At 39.6% G+C, this 17,971-nt stretch overlaps 3 protein-coding genes across 4 annotated transcripts; 1 reads left to right on the forward strand and 2 right to left on the reverse strand.

Annotated features, from left to right (window-relative positions):
- Positions 1–56: 56 nt before the first annotated feature.
- Positions 57–4,624, reverse strand: LOC102237750 (transcobalamin-2-like). Its single transcript, XM_023343901.1, has 10 exons — positions 4,469–4,624; positions 4,180–4,242; positions 2,570–2,759; positions 2,309–2,478; positions 1,848–2,000; positions 1,198–1,370; positions 938–1,112; positions 674–854; positions 475–593; positions 57–370 (listed from the first exon to the last, which is right to left on the reverse strand). Exons 2-10 carry the CDS (start codon positions 4,235–4,237, stop codon positions 309–311), a joined length of 1,281 nt encoding a protein of 426 aa, XP_023199669.1. The 5' UTR covers positions 4,238–4,242; positions 4,469–4,624; the 3' UTR covers positions 57–308.
- A 314-nt stretch (positions 4,625–4,938) lies between these two features.
- Positions 4,939–8,767, forward strand: ccdc117 (coiled-coil domain containing 117). 2 transcript variants are annotated; one of them, XM_023343902.1, is made up of 6 exons: positions 4,939–5,210; positions 5,442–5,636; positions 5,746–5,790; positions 6,283–6,519; positions 6,842–6,982; positions 7,905–8,767. In XM_023343902.1, exons 2-6 carry the CDS (start codon positions 5,542–5,544, stop codon positions 8,140–8,142), a joined length of 756 nt encoding a protein of 251 aa, XP_023199670.1. In that variant the 5' UTR covers positions 4,939–5,210; positions 5,442–5,541; the 3' UTR covers positions 8,143–8,767. The 2 variants fall into 2 exon arrangements, with proteins under 2 accessions (XP_023199670.1, XP_014324452.1); XM_014468966.2 differs by having other exon boundaries at positions 4,941–5,210; positions 5,743–5,790.
- Positions 8,768–9,137: 370 nt separating this feature from the next.
- LOC111610286 (protein MLP1-like) lies at positions 9,138–17,335 on the reverse strand. The gene is made up of 18 exons (XM_023343372.1): positions 17,273–17,335; positions 16,355–16,424; positions 16,168–16,274; positions 16,018–16,075; positions 13,977–14,057; positions 13,708–13,815; positions 13,552–13,636; positions 13,291–13,414; positions 13,118–13,210; positions 12,949–13,040; positions 12,777–12,843; positions 12,378–12,491; positions 11,608–11,811; positions 10,804–10,863; positions 10,516–10,712; positions 10,392–10,418; positions 10,169–10,226; positions 9,138–10,078 (listed from the first exon to the last, which is right to left on the reverse strand). Exons 2-18 carry the CDS (start codon positions 16,413–16,415, stop codon positions 9,854–9,856), a joined length of 1,761 nt encoding a protein of 586 aa, XP_023199140.1. The 5' UTR covers positions 16,416–16,424; positions 17,273–17,335; the 3' UTR covers positions 9,138–9,853.
- Between the last annotated feature and the right edge of the window lie 636 nt (positions 17,336–17,971).

The following is a 17,971-nucleotide window of genomic DNA, read 5'->3' on the forward strand; positions in this document are numbered from 1 at the left end:
ATATATAATTTGATATGTCACCACAACTTTATTTTGTTTAAAGAAAATGACCAGGATTTTAAATCCATTTTATGAAACAAATGAGTGAATATTCATTCTAAAAAAAAACAAAAAAAAACACAATTTCAGTACTGAAATAAAAGCATTTACATTAAAAACTATCACAGAAGTCCCAAATTACAGTTTTATGCAAGCCATTTATGAATGCATAAATAAATGATAGCAGCAGACAATTTAGCTATAATCACAGATCAAAATAGTGCCAGAAAAGATTTGAAGGTAAAGAATTTGTCGTTAGAACAACATTATCAGTAACTTGTGTTTTTGATGGTGATCTTTTGAGTAGCGTTGATCTTGAAGTCGCCAACACCTGAAAAAATTAGGTATTTCAATTATTTAACTTCAAAGAATTTAACAGACTACAGTAGTTAATATTGCTGAATGTCACTGCAACAAGTGTGTGTGTGTCTTTACCCTCAGTGAGAGCCGTGCCATCAGAAGAAAGGTGCCAGTATCTGCGGTCGCTTTGTCTGGCCTGCTCTCCGTTTACAGCGCTTAAGAATGGTCCCCACAGACTGGATTCCTTTTGAAATCTGCCAAGCAGGATCAGGTTTTACTCACTTCAGCAGGTTTGACAGACAGTGACTTGCTGCGGCTCATTAAATCAACTTACGTGAAGCCAACATTCTTCCTCTCAAGCAGCTCCAGGGCTTCCAGCAGGGAGCTGCCCTTTGGCACGTCCACAGAGTATGCAGCTGCAGCTCCGCTAGCAGTCACCACCTCCATCATCACATTCACTTTGGTCTCACTTGGTAAAACCACAGCAGGGTCTACAGGCTCCAGCACCAGTGTGTCTGCAAAAAGAAAAAAACATGTGAAATAAGAAATGATACCGATCAAAGTGACCAAAAAAAGCTGGAAGCAATTCTGCACACACCATCCTCATTGAGGCAGTCCAGAGTTTTTACCGACAGGTAGGTTTTCCTCTGGAGCGCCGGCAGAGTCTGAGAAATAGCCATGGGGTTGTGGTAGGTGTTGCTTCTGGCAGCTGTTCTCATGGCCTCCATTGAGGCAGAACAATCTCCAACCTCACTGCCCATTGCCAGTAAAGCCTTGAATGTCAGTAAATCAAGCACGAGTGATTTTTAAGGTTTGATGCAGAAACAAGGTGAGGACAGAAAACAAATAACTTCTTACTTGAACTGCCAGACCCGTGCTGAACTCATTGCCAATATGACCGTCAGATCTACGAGAGGCCAGAAGCTTCTGCTTGATCTTGTTGAGAGTTAAATTCAGCTCCTCTGCATTGTGTGAATATGATCCAGAGTTCTTCACGCACTGAAGGGCCATTCCAGCCATAGCATAGGTATCTAGGAGGGACAAAAATGTTGAATTACAAAACAAACAGAGATTTAAAAAAAATGAAACACACCTGGTCTGCATGTTGTCAATATGTTATTACAATACCAGATTTTAAGATGTGAAAGCGCTAAACTGTTTCCATACATTTTGTTGCAATCATCTTATATATTTCAGCTGAAAAACAATTTTTTTAGATTAAAAAAAGTGCAATAATCCAGTTGCATAGTCTGCAGAGTCTTAAACTAATAGTTTTTAATACAGTCTTCTTTGGTAGGACTCCATGAGCACGCCACATCTTGACTTGATAAGATTTGCCTAAACTGCCTTGCAAATGTTCTCTAGATCGGAACAGTTTATTATTTGAATAGTACATTGTCAATGCCGTTTTTAAATTACTAGTCACAGCTATTTTATTTTACAAATCAAAAACTGTGCAATTTAATCCACTTTACAGATCAAAGATTTTCAACAGCCCTTTAACTCACCAATGCTCTCGGTTTCTCCGTGTTTGAAGTGCTCATTGTCTGCTGCTTTGATGAGCTTGTGGCTGACATGGTTGCTGACCCTTATGCCACTCACACAGAGAGCAAGCACACCCAGGCTGTACTGGTAATAGTTGGTCAAAGGGCGGTGGCTGACTGCAAGACGAAAGAAAAAAAAAACCTAAATGACATAAATCTTTACTAAAGTTAGAAAAAAATTATGCTATTTTGGCATTATGTTGTCCTGCTGAGCTTGAATCAGTTAATAATTGCTCTATTCTTGGATAATGTTATGTTAGTTATGTCTTTAACTGTTTCATTTTCGCTGTTCAGCGTTTTCAGAAATAGTTTTCTTTCTGAGAGACAAATCACAGCAGTGAACTCTGACCTCATGCTGCAGGACAGTAAAACAAGTTTCTGCAAACGTTTTAGAAAAAAACTGAACCCGTGAAGGAAAATCTTACAGCCGATGTGCTCTTTCTCCTGCTCCATCTGCCTCTTCAGGTGTGTCAGCAGTGTCTCACTCTTGTCATCTGCAGTGAAGCTGATGGTGTTGAGGTCATAGCAGGAGGACTTCAGGGCAAGACTATACAGCGCCATGATGCCAGTCACAGCCTGGCTGTTTGAGAGTGAGCTGAAGACAAAGTTAGACAAAGTTAAAAACAAAGAATGTTCATAATTTCACATAGAACGTCAATGTACTGTTACGAAACGTGGAAAAATACGTTTGAATGTCATCGTGAAGTTCATTTTTCAGTTTGTTGAGGTGATCCGTCTCCTTGGCCTGGTTGTGGTGATGAGACAGTCGAAGACCCAGGTGAACGCTGGGATTGGGAAGTCCTTCTGGACTTTCCAGAGAATGAACAAGATTCCTGTTGAGTGTCAGGAGCAGCTCAGAATTGGATCCTTCAGTATCTGAAACAAATTTTGCCAAAAAAAAAAAGACAACTTACAGGGATGTCTCTGTGTTGTTGCTGACATCAACAAAAACTTTTGGAGGATTGTGAAACCCCAAGAAGCTGCATCAGCAGCTAAGATTAAGAGCAAATTACAGAATGCCTCTACCCAGATAAACTCAATACAAGTTAAGAAATTGCATGAGGTAAAAATAAAAACACCTTTCTACTCTGCTGCTTGTGATCGTTTTTTAAAGGTTCAGCATTTTACAGATTTGTTTAGTTTTTGATGGAGCTGCTTGCAGGTGGATCATTCAGTAAAATGGATGGCATGAACTTCCTCTAAAATATGGTTATGATGTTTTGATTTTTATCTTTATATAGTAAAAGATAGACACCAAATAAATACACATACCCCAAAATCCAATTATGAAACTGGGACTCAGCACACCCAGGTCCTCTTTCTTAATTGGCACTGACCTAGACGTCATTTTGTGGAGGTGGCCTCTGTTAGATTTACTGATAGATAATTTGGGGCATCATCTGCAGTAATGCAGGTGCTGCATCAATTTGTAAATGTGAATAAAGAGCTCAGCAAAAAAAGCAATGCTCTCCATACTGATTGGTCAATAATTTATCTTTGACATATGATCATGAGATAACTGTCATGGTTGAATGGATGAGATCCTAGGTGCAAGCAACTAAAATAAACTTCTCCTATACAACAAATTCAGGTAAGGAGCTCCATAAGCCATCAGAGGAGCTCAAAAAATAGGAGCCATTTAAGATGGTGTGGGGATCTGACCAAGATGCCTCCAGGGTGCCTCATTTTAGACATTTTTAAAGGCGCATCCCAATGGGGAGAGACCCCAAGGCAGAGCAAGAACTTACCAGAGGGGCTAAAAGTCTCCTCTGGCCTGGGTACACCTTCAAGATCGCCCAGTATGAACTGGAGAGTGTTATGAGGAAAGATGTCTGGCCTACTATCTTCAACTTGCAGGCTGCTTGTTGTCTCAAAGAGGAAGACATCGAATGGATGGGCCTTAGCAATGACATTAGTCTCAAAAAGGTTACCATGCACATTGACTGTGCTTGTTCAACTAAGTAAAATAAGAAAAAAAATCTACAAAATCCTACTTTTATTTTAATGCTAACCCGAACCCTAAGCTTAAAAAAAACATTCAAAATTACTATGATTTCTTCATATTATACTAGATAAATGATTTCTGAAACGTTTTTGTTTCTATTTTAATTTTAGGTTTTTATCCTTAAGTCTAAAGTGTTCAACGAGTTTCTGCCAACTGGGCGAGATCGACGAGTCAAAATTTCGAAGATTGCAAAATCTGAGAATTTCCAGACTTGGTTGCATCACAATTCAAGTAGTTTTAAAAAGTGTTTACCGTTTTCAAGATAGAAATATATATTTAAAAGTTACTTACCACACGGCTTGCTAGAGGCAAAAGCCAGCAGTCCGGTAATAATCACTAAAGCCAACATTCTGGCTGTCCAAAAAGAAAACAAAATAGAAAAATTAAATAACAACACAAACATTCACATGACATTGAAGCATTTCACACTATTAGAACAGTACAATCTTCAAATATCAGCAAGATATAGGCACAACACTGCTGCTACCTAAAATAGTAAGACATTGTTATTGCAGTAATGTCGCAATGGTTTTGCTGTCAACTTTAACAACAAAGCTGTAAAGACTCAGTAGCTTATTACCTCCTGAGAATCCAATGCAAAGAATCAGCGCTGAGTGGGAGAAAAACAGAGAGACAAATGCTTATAACGCCTCGGTCTCACATGACCCATCATCTGAGATGACACAACTTTGAAAAAGTTGAAGAGTTCATCGTATCTTTAAACAGCAATACAACAGGAAGTTGGAAAAGCATATGAAACATTTAGATGATTGTGATTGGTTAGAATTCGAGGCGCTTGTGAGGCTGAGCCAATCGAAGTTAGAGTTGGGAGGGCGCTATCAGCCTCACTTTGAAAAGCAGAACCTTTTAATAATGAAAGAACAACTAGATATAGTTACTGGTTCTTCACGCACAGCTGTTTATTCTAACTTACTGATGTAACCGATTGTGTTGACGAAAAAGAATCTGTGCGGAGTGTGGCACAACTACGTTACCCACAATCCACCTGTGCCTCGTGCGTAGCTCACGCTCTTTCTAGAACCTTGACGAGTCTTCCAGCGTAAGTGTGTTTTTTTTTCATTCGACGTCAGGTTGACCCGTCCTACTTTCAAAGCCTTTCACACACACCACGCACAATAAGGCGTGTGGTCTATGAGCCATTTCTGCTTAGCCGAGGTTTAATTATTTTATCGGGTCATATCACCAGATGCTGTTATTGTCCGCTAATGACCGCATTAAACAGAGAAACCCCCAACTGTGCGGAGAGGAGCTAGCTAAACATCGACAGCAACAAACGGCGAGGGGGCAGGGCAGGTTCACAGGTCAGCGCTTTAACTTGTGTTTTTCTGAACTTGTGCAAAAATATTAAAATTTTGAGAATTTTATTACCATGCATTATTTAGATAAATAACACCCCAACCAGATACAAGACATAAATTCCGTAGTGTCATGTTGGTGACAGTCACTACGTGCGTCCTGTACGTCGTAGAAAAATAGAAAAATGCATTTTTTTTTTCAAGCTGATCTAATTAGCATCAGTTCTGATCTTTCAGATTAACACTTCTTATAATCACCTGCCTCAAATCAACCCTTCCACTGGTTCTTCATGCACACGTTCGTCCCTCGGGCAGTGAGCTGGGGTGTCTACCAGCCATGTATTCATTTTCAGGCCCCACTACTCTGCCTGAATTTGAGTTGGGACCTCCGAGTACCTCTGACAGCCTTCAGAGAGAACTAAACTCAGACAGGTATGGTACTGATTGGTATGTTTTTCACTCAAGTTTAGCGCCGACACTTGACCAGGAATGCATACAGGAATGTTTTGTTTTTGACATATTTGTCTCTGCTCCACAGCAGCTGGGAAACAAGACGCTTTCGTAAGCACAGGAGACTAGATGATGGGTAAGTGAGCAACGTGTGGTGAATAATAATTGTAGCCCTGCTATCAATTAATCTTATTTGAATTTTATGCAATAGATCAGCATAAAGTGGCACATATTTGTGAAGTGGAAGTTTTTAATGTTTTTATTTTAAAAGTAAAACTGGAAATTGTGATCTGCATTTGTTTTCAGTCCTCCTGACATCGTTTTTGTAGGATCAACTTTTGCTGAGATGCTTCCATTTTGCCAGCTTTACACATCTTGATACTAATAAGCTGATCTAAATCAAGTTGGATAGAGAAAGTCTGATGAATTTGTAAAAGTTGCCACTTTGCATTTCGATCTGCATTTGGCTGGCTATGAGCTACTTAATTTTGCTCTGTCTTATAAAATTCATTTGAAAATACACAAATGTTGTGTTTTTAATGTGACAGAATGTGTAAATGTGTAAAACATTTCACGCTGCATGCAGGCTCCACACAGGCGTATTCTAACAAATTTTCTGCTTTGTCAGGGGTTGCAGTGCCAAAAAGCGAAGGTTAATGCCTGAAACAGAAGTGGATATTTTGGTGAACACTTGTCCTACTCTGTCAGCACAGCAAGTCCCCCTTCCTCCTCCTCCACAGCCATGTTCAGCACATCAGAGCCTCACTTTGCCGCAGCCCTCTTCTGTCCAGCCCCGAGCTGAGATGGAGAGCCCCTGCATGGAGATAGAAGCGGCTCATAGGAAACTGCAGGAGATTGAAGACAGGTATGGAACAACTTTCTGCCTGCTTGTCCTCAAGTTGAGTCAGAAATATAAAACCACTAATGCTTGTGCATTCATGCATAATCCGCTGTCAGACCTTCAGACCAAAGTCCAAACTTTGGGTGATTTTTCACTTACTTTTACTACCGCCTTGGTAATATACATATTTCCCATTGAGTCCTGCAGTTCACTCCATTTATTTCAAACAGAGGGGCTTTGTTTCACTAATCAGTTGTGGTTATTTTTCTGTTGGGTTCAGCACAGAAAAATTACAGTCACACAAGGTATGACTGTATTTGTTCACTATGATGTTGATGTGTTGCAGAATAATCCTTGAAGATGACGATGAGGATCTTGATGTAGAGCCGGTCCCGAGGCGGCCGGTTCTGGTCATCTCAGATAGTTTGAAGGAGGGTCTGCAGCGCGGCATCAGTGACATTCTCCCCCAAACTGTGGCCCAGTCTGTGTACGTGCTCCATGCTCATTTCCATAATCCTTTAACTCCTGAAGTACCGAGCCCTCCACTGTTACTTTCATTCCTTAGAGTATCTGCACTACCGGAATGCCATGTTCTCTTATGTTACTGGTTTTGAAGAGTAGCTCAGACAAAAGATCTTCGAGTCATATTTATTCTCCAGGGAAACATGGATTACTACATAAAAGCTCATAGTGTTTCTGATCATTTTAAAACAGTTAAAATAGCTAATAGGTATTGCTAGGAGTGTTTTTATGTATTTTTTAAAATACTCTGCTAGCATTTATTTTGTGATTTCCGGCCCCCATTCAGTAATTCATGTGTTATGCTGTTGCAAACTACAAACCCTGAGATGCAGGAAGCAACAAATCATCATAAGTTCAGCTTACTTTAAACTTTCCCACATACCTTTAAAATACCTCCAAAAGAATTTTGCTCCTAAAATCAGAACATTTTGTTATGCTAGCCTGCCTGCTCCTTTATCACTGGAAAATGTAAAATAAATTGGGTTTTACATTAACCTAAGAATGTTATGGCTATAAAGCAATCATATTGTTAATCATTATAAACTGTTAAAGTGGAATTTTACCAGATGTTAATTATGTTAAATCTTAGTTATTATGTTTTATTATGTGGTCATATAAAGGAAGTAGATCTAATTTACTGAAACTTAAAGAAACACTGATTTCTCCCCCCCCCCTCCTACATTTACACAAATTAAAAACAAATTTAGTTTTGGTGTAGGAGTCCAGAAAGGTCCAGCAAACTAGCTGCATTTCTAGAATTTTCTGAGATCTTCATAAAAGCATTTTTGGAGTTTAATAAACTTACGTTTGACTATAACAATTATCTATTTAATGTCCATCTGCTGTGACTTTTTTTCCCTTCACTCTCTCCTTCCTCTTGACCCCAGGAGTCCTTCAGGCATGGAGCTGGTCCTGTGGCGTCCTCCAGAAGATCCCTTCTGCCAGAGGCTGAAGGACTCGCTACAGAAGCAGCGGAAACAGCAGACGGTCGGCCGGCAGCACCCAACTCCATGTTCGTCTCCCAGCCCGCCCCTCAGCCCCTCCTGTCCACCTGCAGAGACATGCGCACCCATGTACAGCTTCCCTGTGCTCCACCACTCGGGGGAGGAGGACATGGAAATTTAACCTCGAAGCCAAAGTGAGAGACTGGACAAGCGTCACAGAATAAGCTGATCGGTTGTGTTGTGATCTCCTGTTGATCTTGAGCTCGTTTGTGCGTCATTTATTTGCCACACATTGTTTTTGTGGACAGATATGTGAGGATTAACTTTAACAGTGTTATTGATGTAAACCTTGAAGGCCTGTAAACTTGCCGCCTTACTAACATTCACTCATAAGTTAGAGGCATTTTGTTCATATGAGTGACCAGCAGCACACTGATGTAATGTAAATATGACTTATGTTACTGTTGACCATAAGTGTGCAATGCCTGGCTCTTCTCTGCAAACTTTAGGGAGTCCCTACAGAACACTAAAAGCCTGACTTCCTGTTTACCGTTATATTGTGGTGGAGGAGTAATCCTCCTCTGTCGCTGAAATGCTCTTTGAACTTTGACTTTAAGAACTCAGTTGTTTTGTGATAGAGGAGTAATGTTTCTCTGGTTCAGATATTTGCCACATCTGTGACCTTTGATTACTTTGTAAGGAATTCTGCAAAGGCATTTTTTTATGACTTGCGTAAACTTTGCATTTGTACATTGCCATGAAGCATTGTTACTTCTTTTGTTTTATAATAAAACATGGTTCATGAAGAGGTTTTTAAAAACATTTCTCTACAGTTTTCTTAAAATAGCCTAAAAATGTTAAATACATTTTTAAAGATAAGCAACAAACTCAGATGAGCTAGCAACAATAAGCAGCTAAAAATTAGATTAATACATTTTCCAAATGGGCTATAAATTGTTACATTTCTGGAGATCTTAGTCTGGAAAGTCTCTGACACATGAACAGTTCAACTTGCTTAGACTCCTCAGAACGGAGGAGTGGCTGTACAGTTAAAGCTGACATGATTAATATGTACTGGTAGAAAGGCGTCGTTTTCGTTTCCTGAACATTTCCATAAGTCATGATGTCATTATTTTCCTCCAGTAACAAGGGTTTCCTCACACATGAGTTTTATTAGGTTATTTAACAAAAGTGGCATGATTTAATTTACAGTTCACAACTCATTCACAGTTCACTGTCGACAGGCCATGGAAGATCCCTTTTTCTCAGCACAGATGAATGCTGCCTTATGTCACAGTGACCTGCTTTTTATTCTTCTATCACATGCAGATGTAACAGTGAGTGAGTCATAATGGCTGCCACTGATTGGCTTTAAAATACATTCAACATCATTTCAGTTGTGTGGTTTTGGAGTCATACAACAAAGAATGCTTTTACAAGGAATTAACTCAGTGGGACCTGAATATTAAGCCACATTTTTAAAGTTTTTAATTATAAAAAATTGGCACAGCATGTCTCCTTTTCCTTCCTCTTCTCAATTTTGCTCTAATTTGTTTTAGTATATTATAAAATATGAATGGGCCAAATTTATTAGTGCTTTTCTGGACTATTTACAGCTCCAAGCACTTTACACCAGTCTCTTAAAAACCATTCAAACTCACATCAGTACAGATCTTGGGGTTTAGTGTCTTGCCCAAGGGCATATCATCATGTGGCAGGAGAAAGCTGGAATCAAACCCTCAACTTATGAAGTCCAAGACATCTACTTTACCCACCTTCGCCCACAGGAGAGTTGTGGTTGCAAAGTAAGACGATACAAAAAACTCCAAGGGGTGTAAATACTTTTGCATGCCACTGCACAGCCTGTAATTATACTTAGCAGTGAAATATCCTCAAAAATCTCCTTTGGGTAATTCCCCTCTCACTGTTGTCAGAAAGGATCCTGATACATCAAAGCTAAGTGTGTCTGGGAAAGCCTGATTTTCTACCTGGAGCTGCTTCACTCTGCTCTGCAGGGAGCAAAGGAGCTGAAACAAAGAGACGTCTGAGGGGACGTGTGCAGCAGCAGCGCCGACCGCTGCATGATGCAAGTGGGAGCAAACAGCCTCCTGAGATTCCTGATGGAAGAAAGGAGAGAACAGGAACGGTGTTAACGTGTTTATTGAAGGAATAGGTGTGAAAGAGCCGAATGCTAACACGTCGTCTACCTTTGCGCCAGACATGGTGCTTCTGTCAGGACTTGTTTCTTTCATCTTTGATGCATTTCTGTAAAACAATCATGGAGACTCTTTAAAAGCTGCCACAATGAGTAAAAAACACAGCACCCGTAGGAACTTACATGTTTAAGTCTACAGGTAACGTCTACTGTGCAGTTTTAGATTGAAACAATGCTTTTTACATTAGCTGGTTAGTTACTGTGTTATTTGTTACCTGCACCTCATCAGCGTTGTCTTGCACCTGTGGGATGAAAAACGTTTGAAAAGTGTTTTCATGGGTGGACAGCCATGACTGAAAAGAAACATGCACGGGACATGTTGTAAGGATGATTTTTCACCTCTCCAGATCAGCCATCAGCTGCTCGGTAAAGCTGCCTGCGAGGCGAGCCGCAGTCTGCTGCTTCCACTGAGCCGTGTTGCTCTGAAGCTGCCTCAGCTCCTGCTCCTGGGCCTTCAGCTGCCTGCAGAGAGACGCTGCCGCCCCTCCCTCAGGCCCAGGAACCTGTTTCAGACTGCAGAACTCCTCAATGTGCTCCTCAATACAAGTTAGAATAAAACAGAATTTCAGCAACTGTGTAAAACTATTTGTGTATGCTTAAACAAATGCGTTTGTATACAGTTTGCACCTGAATAAGACGTGCCTTTAAAGCTTGATCTTTCTCTTGCCTGTGGAGGTTCAGTTCTTGCTGCCGAAAGGAATATTAAAACATAGAGATGCACTTATAGCCAGTGCCCCAAAGACATGTTCATCACTCTTGTCCTCTTTCAACATTTTGTCATGTTCCAAAGCATAGATCAGGAGGATTTAAAAACATCAATCAACACAAACAGTGCATAATTAAGAAGCAAATTGAAAAAAGATACTTTGTATTAATATCTGAGATGAAAACGGTCTAAAAAGTGTGGCATGCATTTGTTTTCAGAGAGTTCTTAATATAAGTCAAGTTGGGGAGACAGCGTCATGTGGTAGACGATGCACAACGTTATGAATGACTAGAAAAACACCCGACTTCATCCTGAACACACCATCACCATCCTGAAACAGTGTTGGCAGCATCATACTGTGGGGATGCTTTTCATCGGTAGAAACATGGAAACTTATCAGAGTTGATGGGGACATGGATGGATGGAGATGAATACAGAGCAAACCTGGAAGAAAAGTTCTTAAAGGCAGCAAGACTTTGGTAAAATGTGTTTTCACCAACACTCTCCATCCATCCTGTCTGAACGAGATTTAACTATTTGTCGAAGAAAAATATATTTGAAGTCCATGTATCTCTTTTTCCATTTCACACCTTAGTACAACTTTGTGATGAACTGTCACTTAAACACCCAACAAAACACATTAATGTTTGTGCAGCACAACTTAATATGAGGCTGTTGAAGTGTGAATAATTTTGCCATGAAGATACGAAATCCTCAGCTCCTACCATCACTACCTGAGCTTCTTCCAGCTCTCTGTAGAGCTGCAGCTCCCTCATCAGGTTGTCTCGCTCCACTTGCAGAGAGTCTCGTTCCTCCTGCAAACCCGTCAGCTGCAGCTCCTTCTGCGCCAACATTTCGCCCAGTGCTCCCACCTTGATCCTACATTCTCCCAGTTCGTGCTGGAGCTCGCTGACTTGAACATCGGGGGGCTAAAAGTGAGAAGAAGAAAAGCAGAAACAACATGTAACCTTTCACCCAAAACCGTTCAACATCTAAAGTAAAATAGAAAAACATTACAAACTGGTGAAATATTTATATTAAATGATATCAGAATGCTGCATTAATATGAACTGGAAAATCAAAACAATGTATTTTTCAACTCCTCAAATAGCACCACATTTTGGACAGAGATTATTGCAGTGGCTCAGATACACTTCTAAAAAAAAAAAAAACTGCACTGCTTTTTACTGCACCAAAACCAAACTAAATATCTAACAGAGATCCAGAAAACTACTGCCTTTAAGACAAGAAAACATTTTTGGACAAACTAAGATAATGAGTGAGACTGTGGTCTGATCGATGACAAAGAACAAATCTTTATTAGCATCAAATGAAAATTTGATATTAAAGCAAAACCAAACTATAAGTGATTCAATTTCTGAATAAAACATTTGATTTTATTCAAAGGTTGCAGGCGCTAACAAATCCTTTCAATGTTGTTTTATTCATATTTTGTACAAGATTTGACTTTGAAAGTGAAAGAAGAGAGTGTCACCTCCTCAGTCTGATGCCTTTTCTCCAGCTGTTTCTGCTGACATGCACATCTGTTCAGCGGTGAGCTCCCTGCCTCTGTGGCCCTGTGCAGCTCCTCATGAAGCTCCTCCAGCTGCTGCTCCAGGAAGTCATTAATGAGTTACAAATATTTTGAAACACATTCGCAGAAAGACAAATATGTTGTTGCTCCTAATTTTGTCAAATCCAAGACAAATATTCACTTTGAAAAACCGAAAAACAAAAATAGCAGCATTCCTATGATAATTTATTTTTTGTTCTCAATTGTGATCTGATCCACTGCAGTGATGTTTGAATATGATTATGTTTGAGAAACGATGCAAGAACAGAAGAAATCAAATTAGTCATTTAAAACCAAAAACAGGATTTATTGCTGAACTACCTTCTTCCAGCAGAACACAGTTTTCAGATGTGACTCTGTCTGCCTCTGGAACTGCTGTAGCTGGTACCTACACACACGCACACATGTGAACCCCGTTTCACTACCTGAGTAACCAAAACACAAGCATGTTGGTGAAGATTTAACTTTGTGGCAAACAGATTATTTCTCTGACCTGCTGTTTCTCAGAACAAACTCCAAAGATCTTTTCTCCTTCTGCATCCAAGTCGTATCTGCAGACAGTTGTTCTAGCTGCCGAACGGTTTCCTGCGTCATAAGCAATAAACCGAGGCCTCAAACTACAGTTTTAATCTTATGTCCTTTTCTTAAACAAGGCCACATACCTTCTTTTTCTGTCGGAGTTCAGAGAGACAAAGCTCAACTTCTTTCAGCTGAATCCACTTTGATCCGAGTTTCTTCTCCTCGTTCTCACATTTCTAAACAAAAAGCAAAACACTGCTGCAGACACACAGGATGATTTTGGATAAATATTATAAAGAGTGAGCTCTATTCTTACACGTCGGCAGTCAAAGACTTCCTCTTTCATGTTGATGCAGTCTGACAGCTGCCTCTCTGATGTCCTCACTGGAGTGGACGTCCTGATGAGGTCTTTAATGTCTTCACTGCTGTCTTTATTTTCACTTAAAAAATAAATACAAATGTGAGAAACTGAAACACACACACATGTACACACAGACACACACAACAAGGGAGTCACAAAACCTTTAAAATGTTGAAAATCACAAAATGCAGAATTTTTTAAAAATCTTCTAGATACCTGTTGGCTTTTCTGTTGTTCTGCTGACTGTTGGAGGACGCAGAAAGACTTTTCATCTGTTCATGTGCATCAGAGAATCTCCTCGCTTTGTAATTACAAAACAAACAACTTGTTTATTGTTTAATAAAATGTAGTCTTTTTTTTTTTTTGATTTACCTGCTGTATACTGAGTTTCTCTCTCTTCCTCTCCAGCTGAGTCACTGTCACCATGGTCAACACAGATGTCATTCAAATCACCAACATCCTCCATGAAGGAGCAACACCCTTGTGAGGGAGTGAAAAAGGTTACAAACATGCTTATGGAGTATTAAATATATGTATTTTAAAACATGTTTTGTATTCGTTTTAATCTTTATTTAAAGTTTTGCATCCAGCACTTTTTTTTTTGTCCTTTACGTTTCCTCTTTGGCTCCTGCTGCGCCTACCTGTCCTCCTGACCTGCTGCCTGACGTCCAGATCAAGATCGCCGTCCGTCGACATGTTGCCAAAGCTCCATCTTGCAACTCCTGGAACAGAAACAAAACACATGCTGCTTGAGGTCAACTGGCATCCTGACGAACAGGATTCAAACATTTTAGTCGCAGATCTGCATTTTTCCAAATTCAAATTTGACCTGTTCAGATTGCACATGAAGAAGGGACCTACTGGAATTTCTTCTAGTCAGAAAATAAAAGCTAGAAAAAAATCCCAAATGAGCGCAATGAATGTAATTAGAAACAAAATGTTAGCAGTAGCTTCAGAACAAAGGAGCTGAAGAAAATGAGATCACAGAGACCACAAGGTAACAAAGTGAGAAACTGCTGAGGCTGCAACTCTGATTAGTGTTTGTGGAGGAAACAAAGCGAGCCGAAGTAAACCGAGTCAACGCCATCACCAAGTAAATTTTTTACAGCCAAGACGTTTAGAGGCTTTGAGCCTTACAAGCTGATCAGTAATATAATCCTCTTTGTTTTTCCTTCCACAGCCTTTAGAGGTTTCAAAAGGAGATGCAAAAACAGAAATGGTAGAACAAGGGTTGTTGAAGGCAACAAGAAATCTTCTTTGTTTTAAATGTAGCTGCTTAGGTTACAATAGAGGCTTTAACAGATAACCAATGAAAACCAAAAATAAAGCCTGATTTTTGAAGAGAGAACAGACTGAAAGAGGATGGAGTCTTGACATAGACATAATTGAAAAGACGAGAAGCTAAACCCATTTAAAATTCTTTTCTCTGACTTATTTTTATTCCAGAGATCAAAGATAGAAAGCAAAGAAGATTATCCATTATTTTTTTATTTTCCAGCAAAGCTGTGATGTTTCTGCATAAAGAGTCTGAACAAAATCTGCCCACAAACAAATGCTAACAATGTATTGTAATATCTTCTGTTATTTTGGTAGAAATTTTCCTTGTCTAGGCTCACACCGTCTCAAACACTCTCTTTGTGTTGAGACAGATACGGTAGAAAGAGAGAACACCCTCTGTCATGTCTGGCGTTTTAACCAATAAATAATCCTTTTACAGATTTTACTGTTTTGTTTTTTTCTCTGGATGTTGCCAGTTTTGATCACTTTCATGAGTGTCACTGTCAGAGATTTCTTTCCGCTCTGTCTTGTTCTCGCTGTCTAATTGATCCGTATTTCCAAATGGAGAGAGGTCTGTCGTCTCCCCTTTGCAGCTTCTTCCACATTCCTCAGAGCAAATACTCTCTGAAAGAGGATGTGACTCTCCAAGAAGCCTCAAAAGCCTCCAGACAACCTGATCTTGCCAAAATTGACTTTCCTCTTTGCTCCTGAGGATTACATCCAGACTTCTTCTGATTTCCTTGTTATTAACAGAAACATCCCAGAAGGTCAGTGTATTTTTTGGGGGAGAGAAGAAAACATTGCAACTACAAACTTCAATGTCATTCATTTACATTATGAGAGGAAGAACTAAAATTAGTACATTATTGTGGAGTTGATGCAAAAATTATGTGCATTTTTTTTTTCTTTTTTCAGAAATAAAAGCTGGAGCTTCTTTGATATACAAAAATGGTAAAGTTAGTGTAGAGGTGCAAAACTGGTGGAGACGTTTACCAAGACTTGAAGTAGAAATACAGCAAAAATGGGTTCTGCAAACTCAGGGTGAGTTGAGTTTGTTTTAAATAAATTAAAGTAAATAAATAAATAAATAAATAAATATTGACACTTTGTGTACATCCTCATAATGTTGCTTAACCATTTGCTTCAACACCTGGTAATTAATTTCTCCACGCATATGTACCTGCAATAAGACAAAAGGGGAAACGTTTTGAAAAAATGTTTTTTTTAATGAAAATATCACCAGTGATTTTCTTTATCACTGGAATGTGCAATAAAATGCAGGTTTTATTAGTTTGAGTTTTGCTACAGACACACAGAGGAGCTTAGAAAAACCAAACATCTGTTGTCACTTGTGTGGAAAGAAAAATGTCACTTATTTTCTGGTGAATATATGGCATACATTACCGTTTTTGCCACTTTTTGATGTAGGAACCACATCGCTTTTTAGTTTTGGAGAGATAATCTGCAAAAAAGCAAGGATATTTGCTGAAATAACTTTTAGTTAAAATATTATGGGAGAAAATGACTGATGGACCAAACATAGCATTAGCAGACCTGCAGCTGTTCAAGTTGTTGGTCTATAGCGTCTAGGACGAGGTCACAGTGATCAGGTCTGGGAGTCAGATGATCCAGCCTGAGATTGCTGTCTTTTTGATCTGCATCTAAGAGACGAAACTGCGGGGTAAACATTGTGCAAATGTGCAACAGAGCGAGCAATAAAGAATGCTTTAAAACTTCTGACCGGAGCAAAGAAGTTTGCTGATCTCTTTTGTCTCTCTGCCCTCTTCGTAATGGCCAGCCATGCCCTAAATCTGCAGAGAAACAGTCAGCTGTTTTTCCTCATACCAAATAGAGTTCCCCAGTGTTTCAGGCCGACCGGCAGCCATGATTCATGTGAGAGTGAGGAATGTTGTTGCCCAGTTGACAAGGAAACCTGGTCAGCTTGTTGGGAAGCTCTTTCACCAAGGAGACAGCAGGCTGTCTCAGTTTCTCCCTCACCGCAAAATGAGCTTTAAAGACAGAGGGCGTACTGTTTTATATAAATGCCTTAAAATGAGATTTTGCATTGACTTGAAAATGTCAGAATCTGTTCCTTAGCTGTGTTTATTTTGAGTTTCTGTGTCTCTTAGTCTCCGTGTTGTATTGTCTCCCCTTGATTGTTCCCAGGTGTTTCTTGTCTCCTTGATTACCCTCTGTGTATTTAACCCCACCTGTGTTCTTTGATCCTTGTCCGGTTCTCGTCGTGTTTGTCCAGTACCTGTTGTCACTATCTGCGAGCTTCTGCATCCGCTCCTTTGTGCTGCCTGGACTTTGTATGTTTTTGGATTTTTGGACTACTTTCATTATTAAACCATCTTATTCATCTTACCCTGGGTCTGCTGCCTCTGCCTCACCACCCAAATCATGACAGAAAACCTCTGTAGCATCATGCTTAAAACACAGTAAAACAAAAACAAACTCAAACTTGTGTTTTTTTAATCTACAGACAAATTTGATTTGGTGCCAACAAACTTATTAAACACTTATTAGCTCCCCTGGATGCTGTTGGAAATTATTTAATAGCAAAATCCGACTGGTAAATGTCAGAGCTAAGAAAGAAAGAAAGAAAGGAAAAAAAACAAGCAAGAGAGAACTTACTATTTGTTGCCTTGTCGCTTACCTTTAAGCAGACACAGTGAGTAAAGTTGCTCCAGATCCTGACTCCTGCAGTGGCTAAAAAAACTTGCTGCTCCTGAGGGAAATCTGGGAAAACTAGTTGCTATGGAAACACTTAAACAGCTCCCACTTGCACATGTGCAGTCAGAGCTGAAAGACAAAGGGGCACTAACATTAGTATCAGAGTTTCTGACTAGAATCCTCAGAGGAAACTGAGGACATTTATTGGACTTTTAGGGACTTTCTGCTGTACATTTGATCCCCGCAAAAAATATGATGTGAAACATGTTTGCTTGAATGGGGTAAAAAGCATAGAATACATGTCATTGTCCACACGTTCTTCTGAATCAGAAAGCAGTCACCAAGTCAATTATTAAGAAAAATGTGTTCAAAAAAGGAATGAAAATGAGACTGAATTTAAATTTCTCCTTCGTCCCTTTTCAGACCCCACAGTGGGAAAACGGCTCATATATACATTGAATTCTGGAAGGTAACTCAACTATTTCGCTGTTATAAGTTGCTGAAAGTTTGATGCGTCAGACTTTAATTTCTCCTGGCAGCGTTCCTCATGCCTCCAGTTCACTAATATTCTTTCGGTTTCTGTGCTGTCATTGCCGTTTTAAATCTTAGCAGAGACGTCTAACAAAATTTATGTCTGGTCACTATGATGACTGCTCTAGTACAAAGGCTCTCACTCCTGCAA

The sequence above is a fragment of the Xiphophorus maculatus genome, chromosome 12 (assembly GCF_002775205.1).
Source record: "Xiphophorus maculatus strain JP 163 A chromosome 12, X_maculatus-5.0-male, whole genome shotgun sequence".
Classification (NCBI taxonomy): Eukaryota; Metazoa; Chordata; class Actinopteri; order Cyprinodontiformes; family Poeciliidae; genus Xiphophorus; species Xiphophorus maculatus.

Excerpts from the sequence above, each read along its gene's own strand:
- LOC102237750 (XM_023343901.1), bottom strand. The coding sequence starts at position 4,237 with ATGTTGGCTTTAGTGATTATTACCGGACTGCTGGCTTTTGCCTCTAGC. Across the intron at positions 1,371-1,847 it reads CGGAGAAACCGAGAGCATTG|ATACCTATGCTATGGCTGGA; the intron begins GTGAGTTAAAGG and ends TGTCCCTCCTAG. Across the intron at positions 855-937 it reads GGACTGCCTCAATGAGGATG|ACACACTGGTGCTGGAGCCT; the intron begins GTGTGTGCAGAA and ends TTCTTTTTGCAG.
- ccdc117 (XM_014468966.2), top strand. The coding sequence starts at position 5,542 with ATGTATTCATTTTCAGGCCCCACTACTCTGCCTGAATTTGAGTTGGGA. Across the intron at positions 5,791-6,282 it reads CACAGGAGACTAGATGATGG|GGGTTGCAGTGCCAAAAAGC; the intron begins GTAAGTGAGCAA and ends CTGCTTTGTCAG. Across the intron at positions 6,983-7,904 it reads CAAACTGTGGCCCAGTCTGT|GAGTCCTTCAGGCATGGAGC; the intron begins GTACGTGCTCCA and ends TCTTGACCCCAG.
- LOC111610286 (XM_023343372.1), bottom strand. The coding sequence starts at position 16,415 with ATGGCTGGCCATTACGAAGAGGGCAGAGAGACAAAAGAGATCAGCAAA. Across the intron at positions 13,211-13,290 it reads AAGTCTTTGACTGCCGACGT|AAATGTGAGAACGAGGAGAA; the intron begins GTAAGAATAGAG and ends CTTTTTGTTTAG. Across the intron at positions 12,492-12,776 it reads CTGTGTTCTGCTGGAAGAAG|CAGCTGGAGGAGCTTCATGA; the intron begins GTAGTTCAGCAA and ends TTCCTGGAGCAG.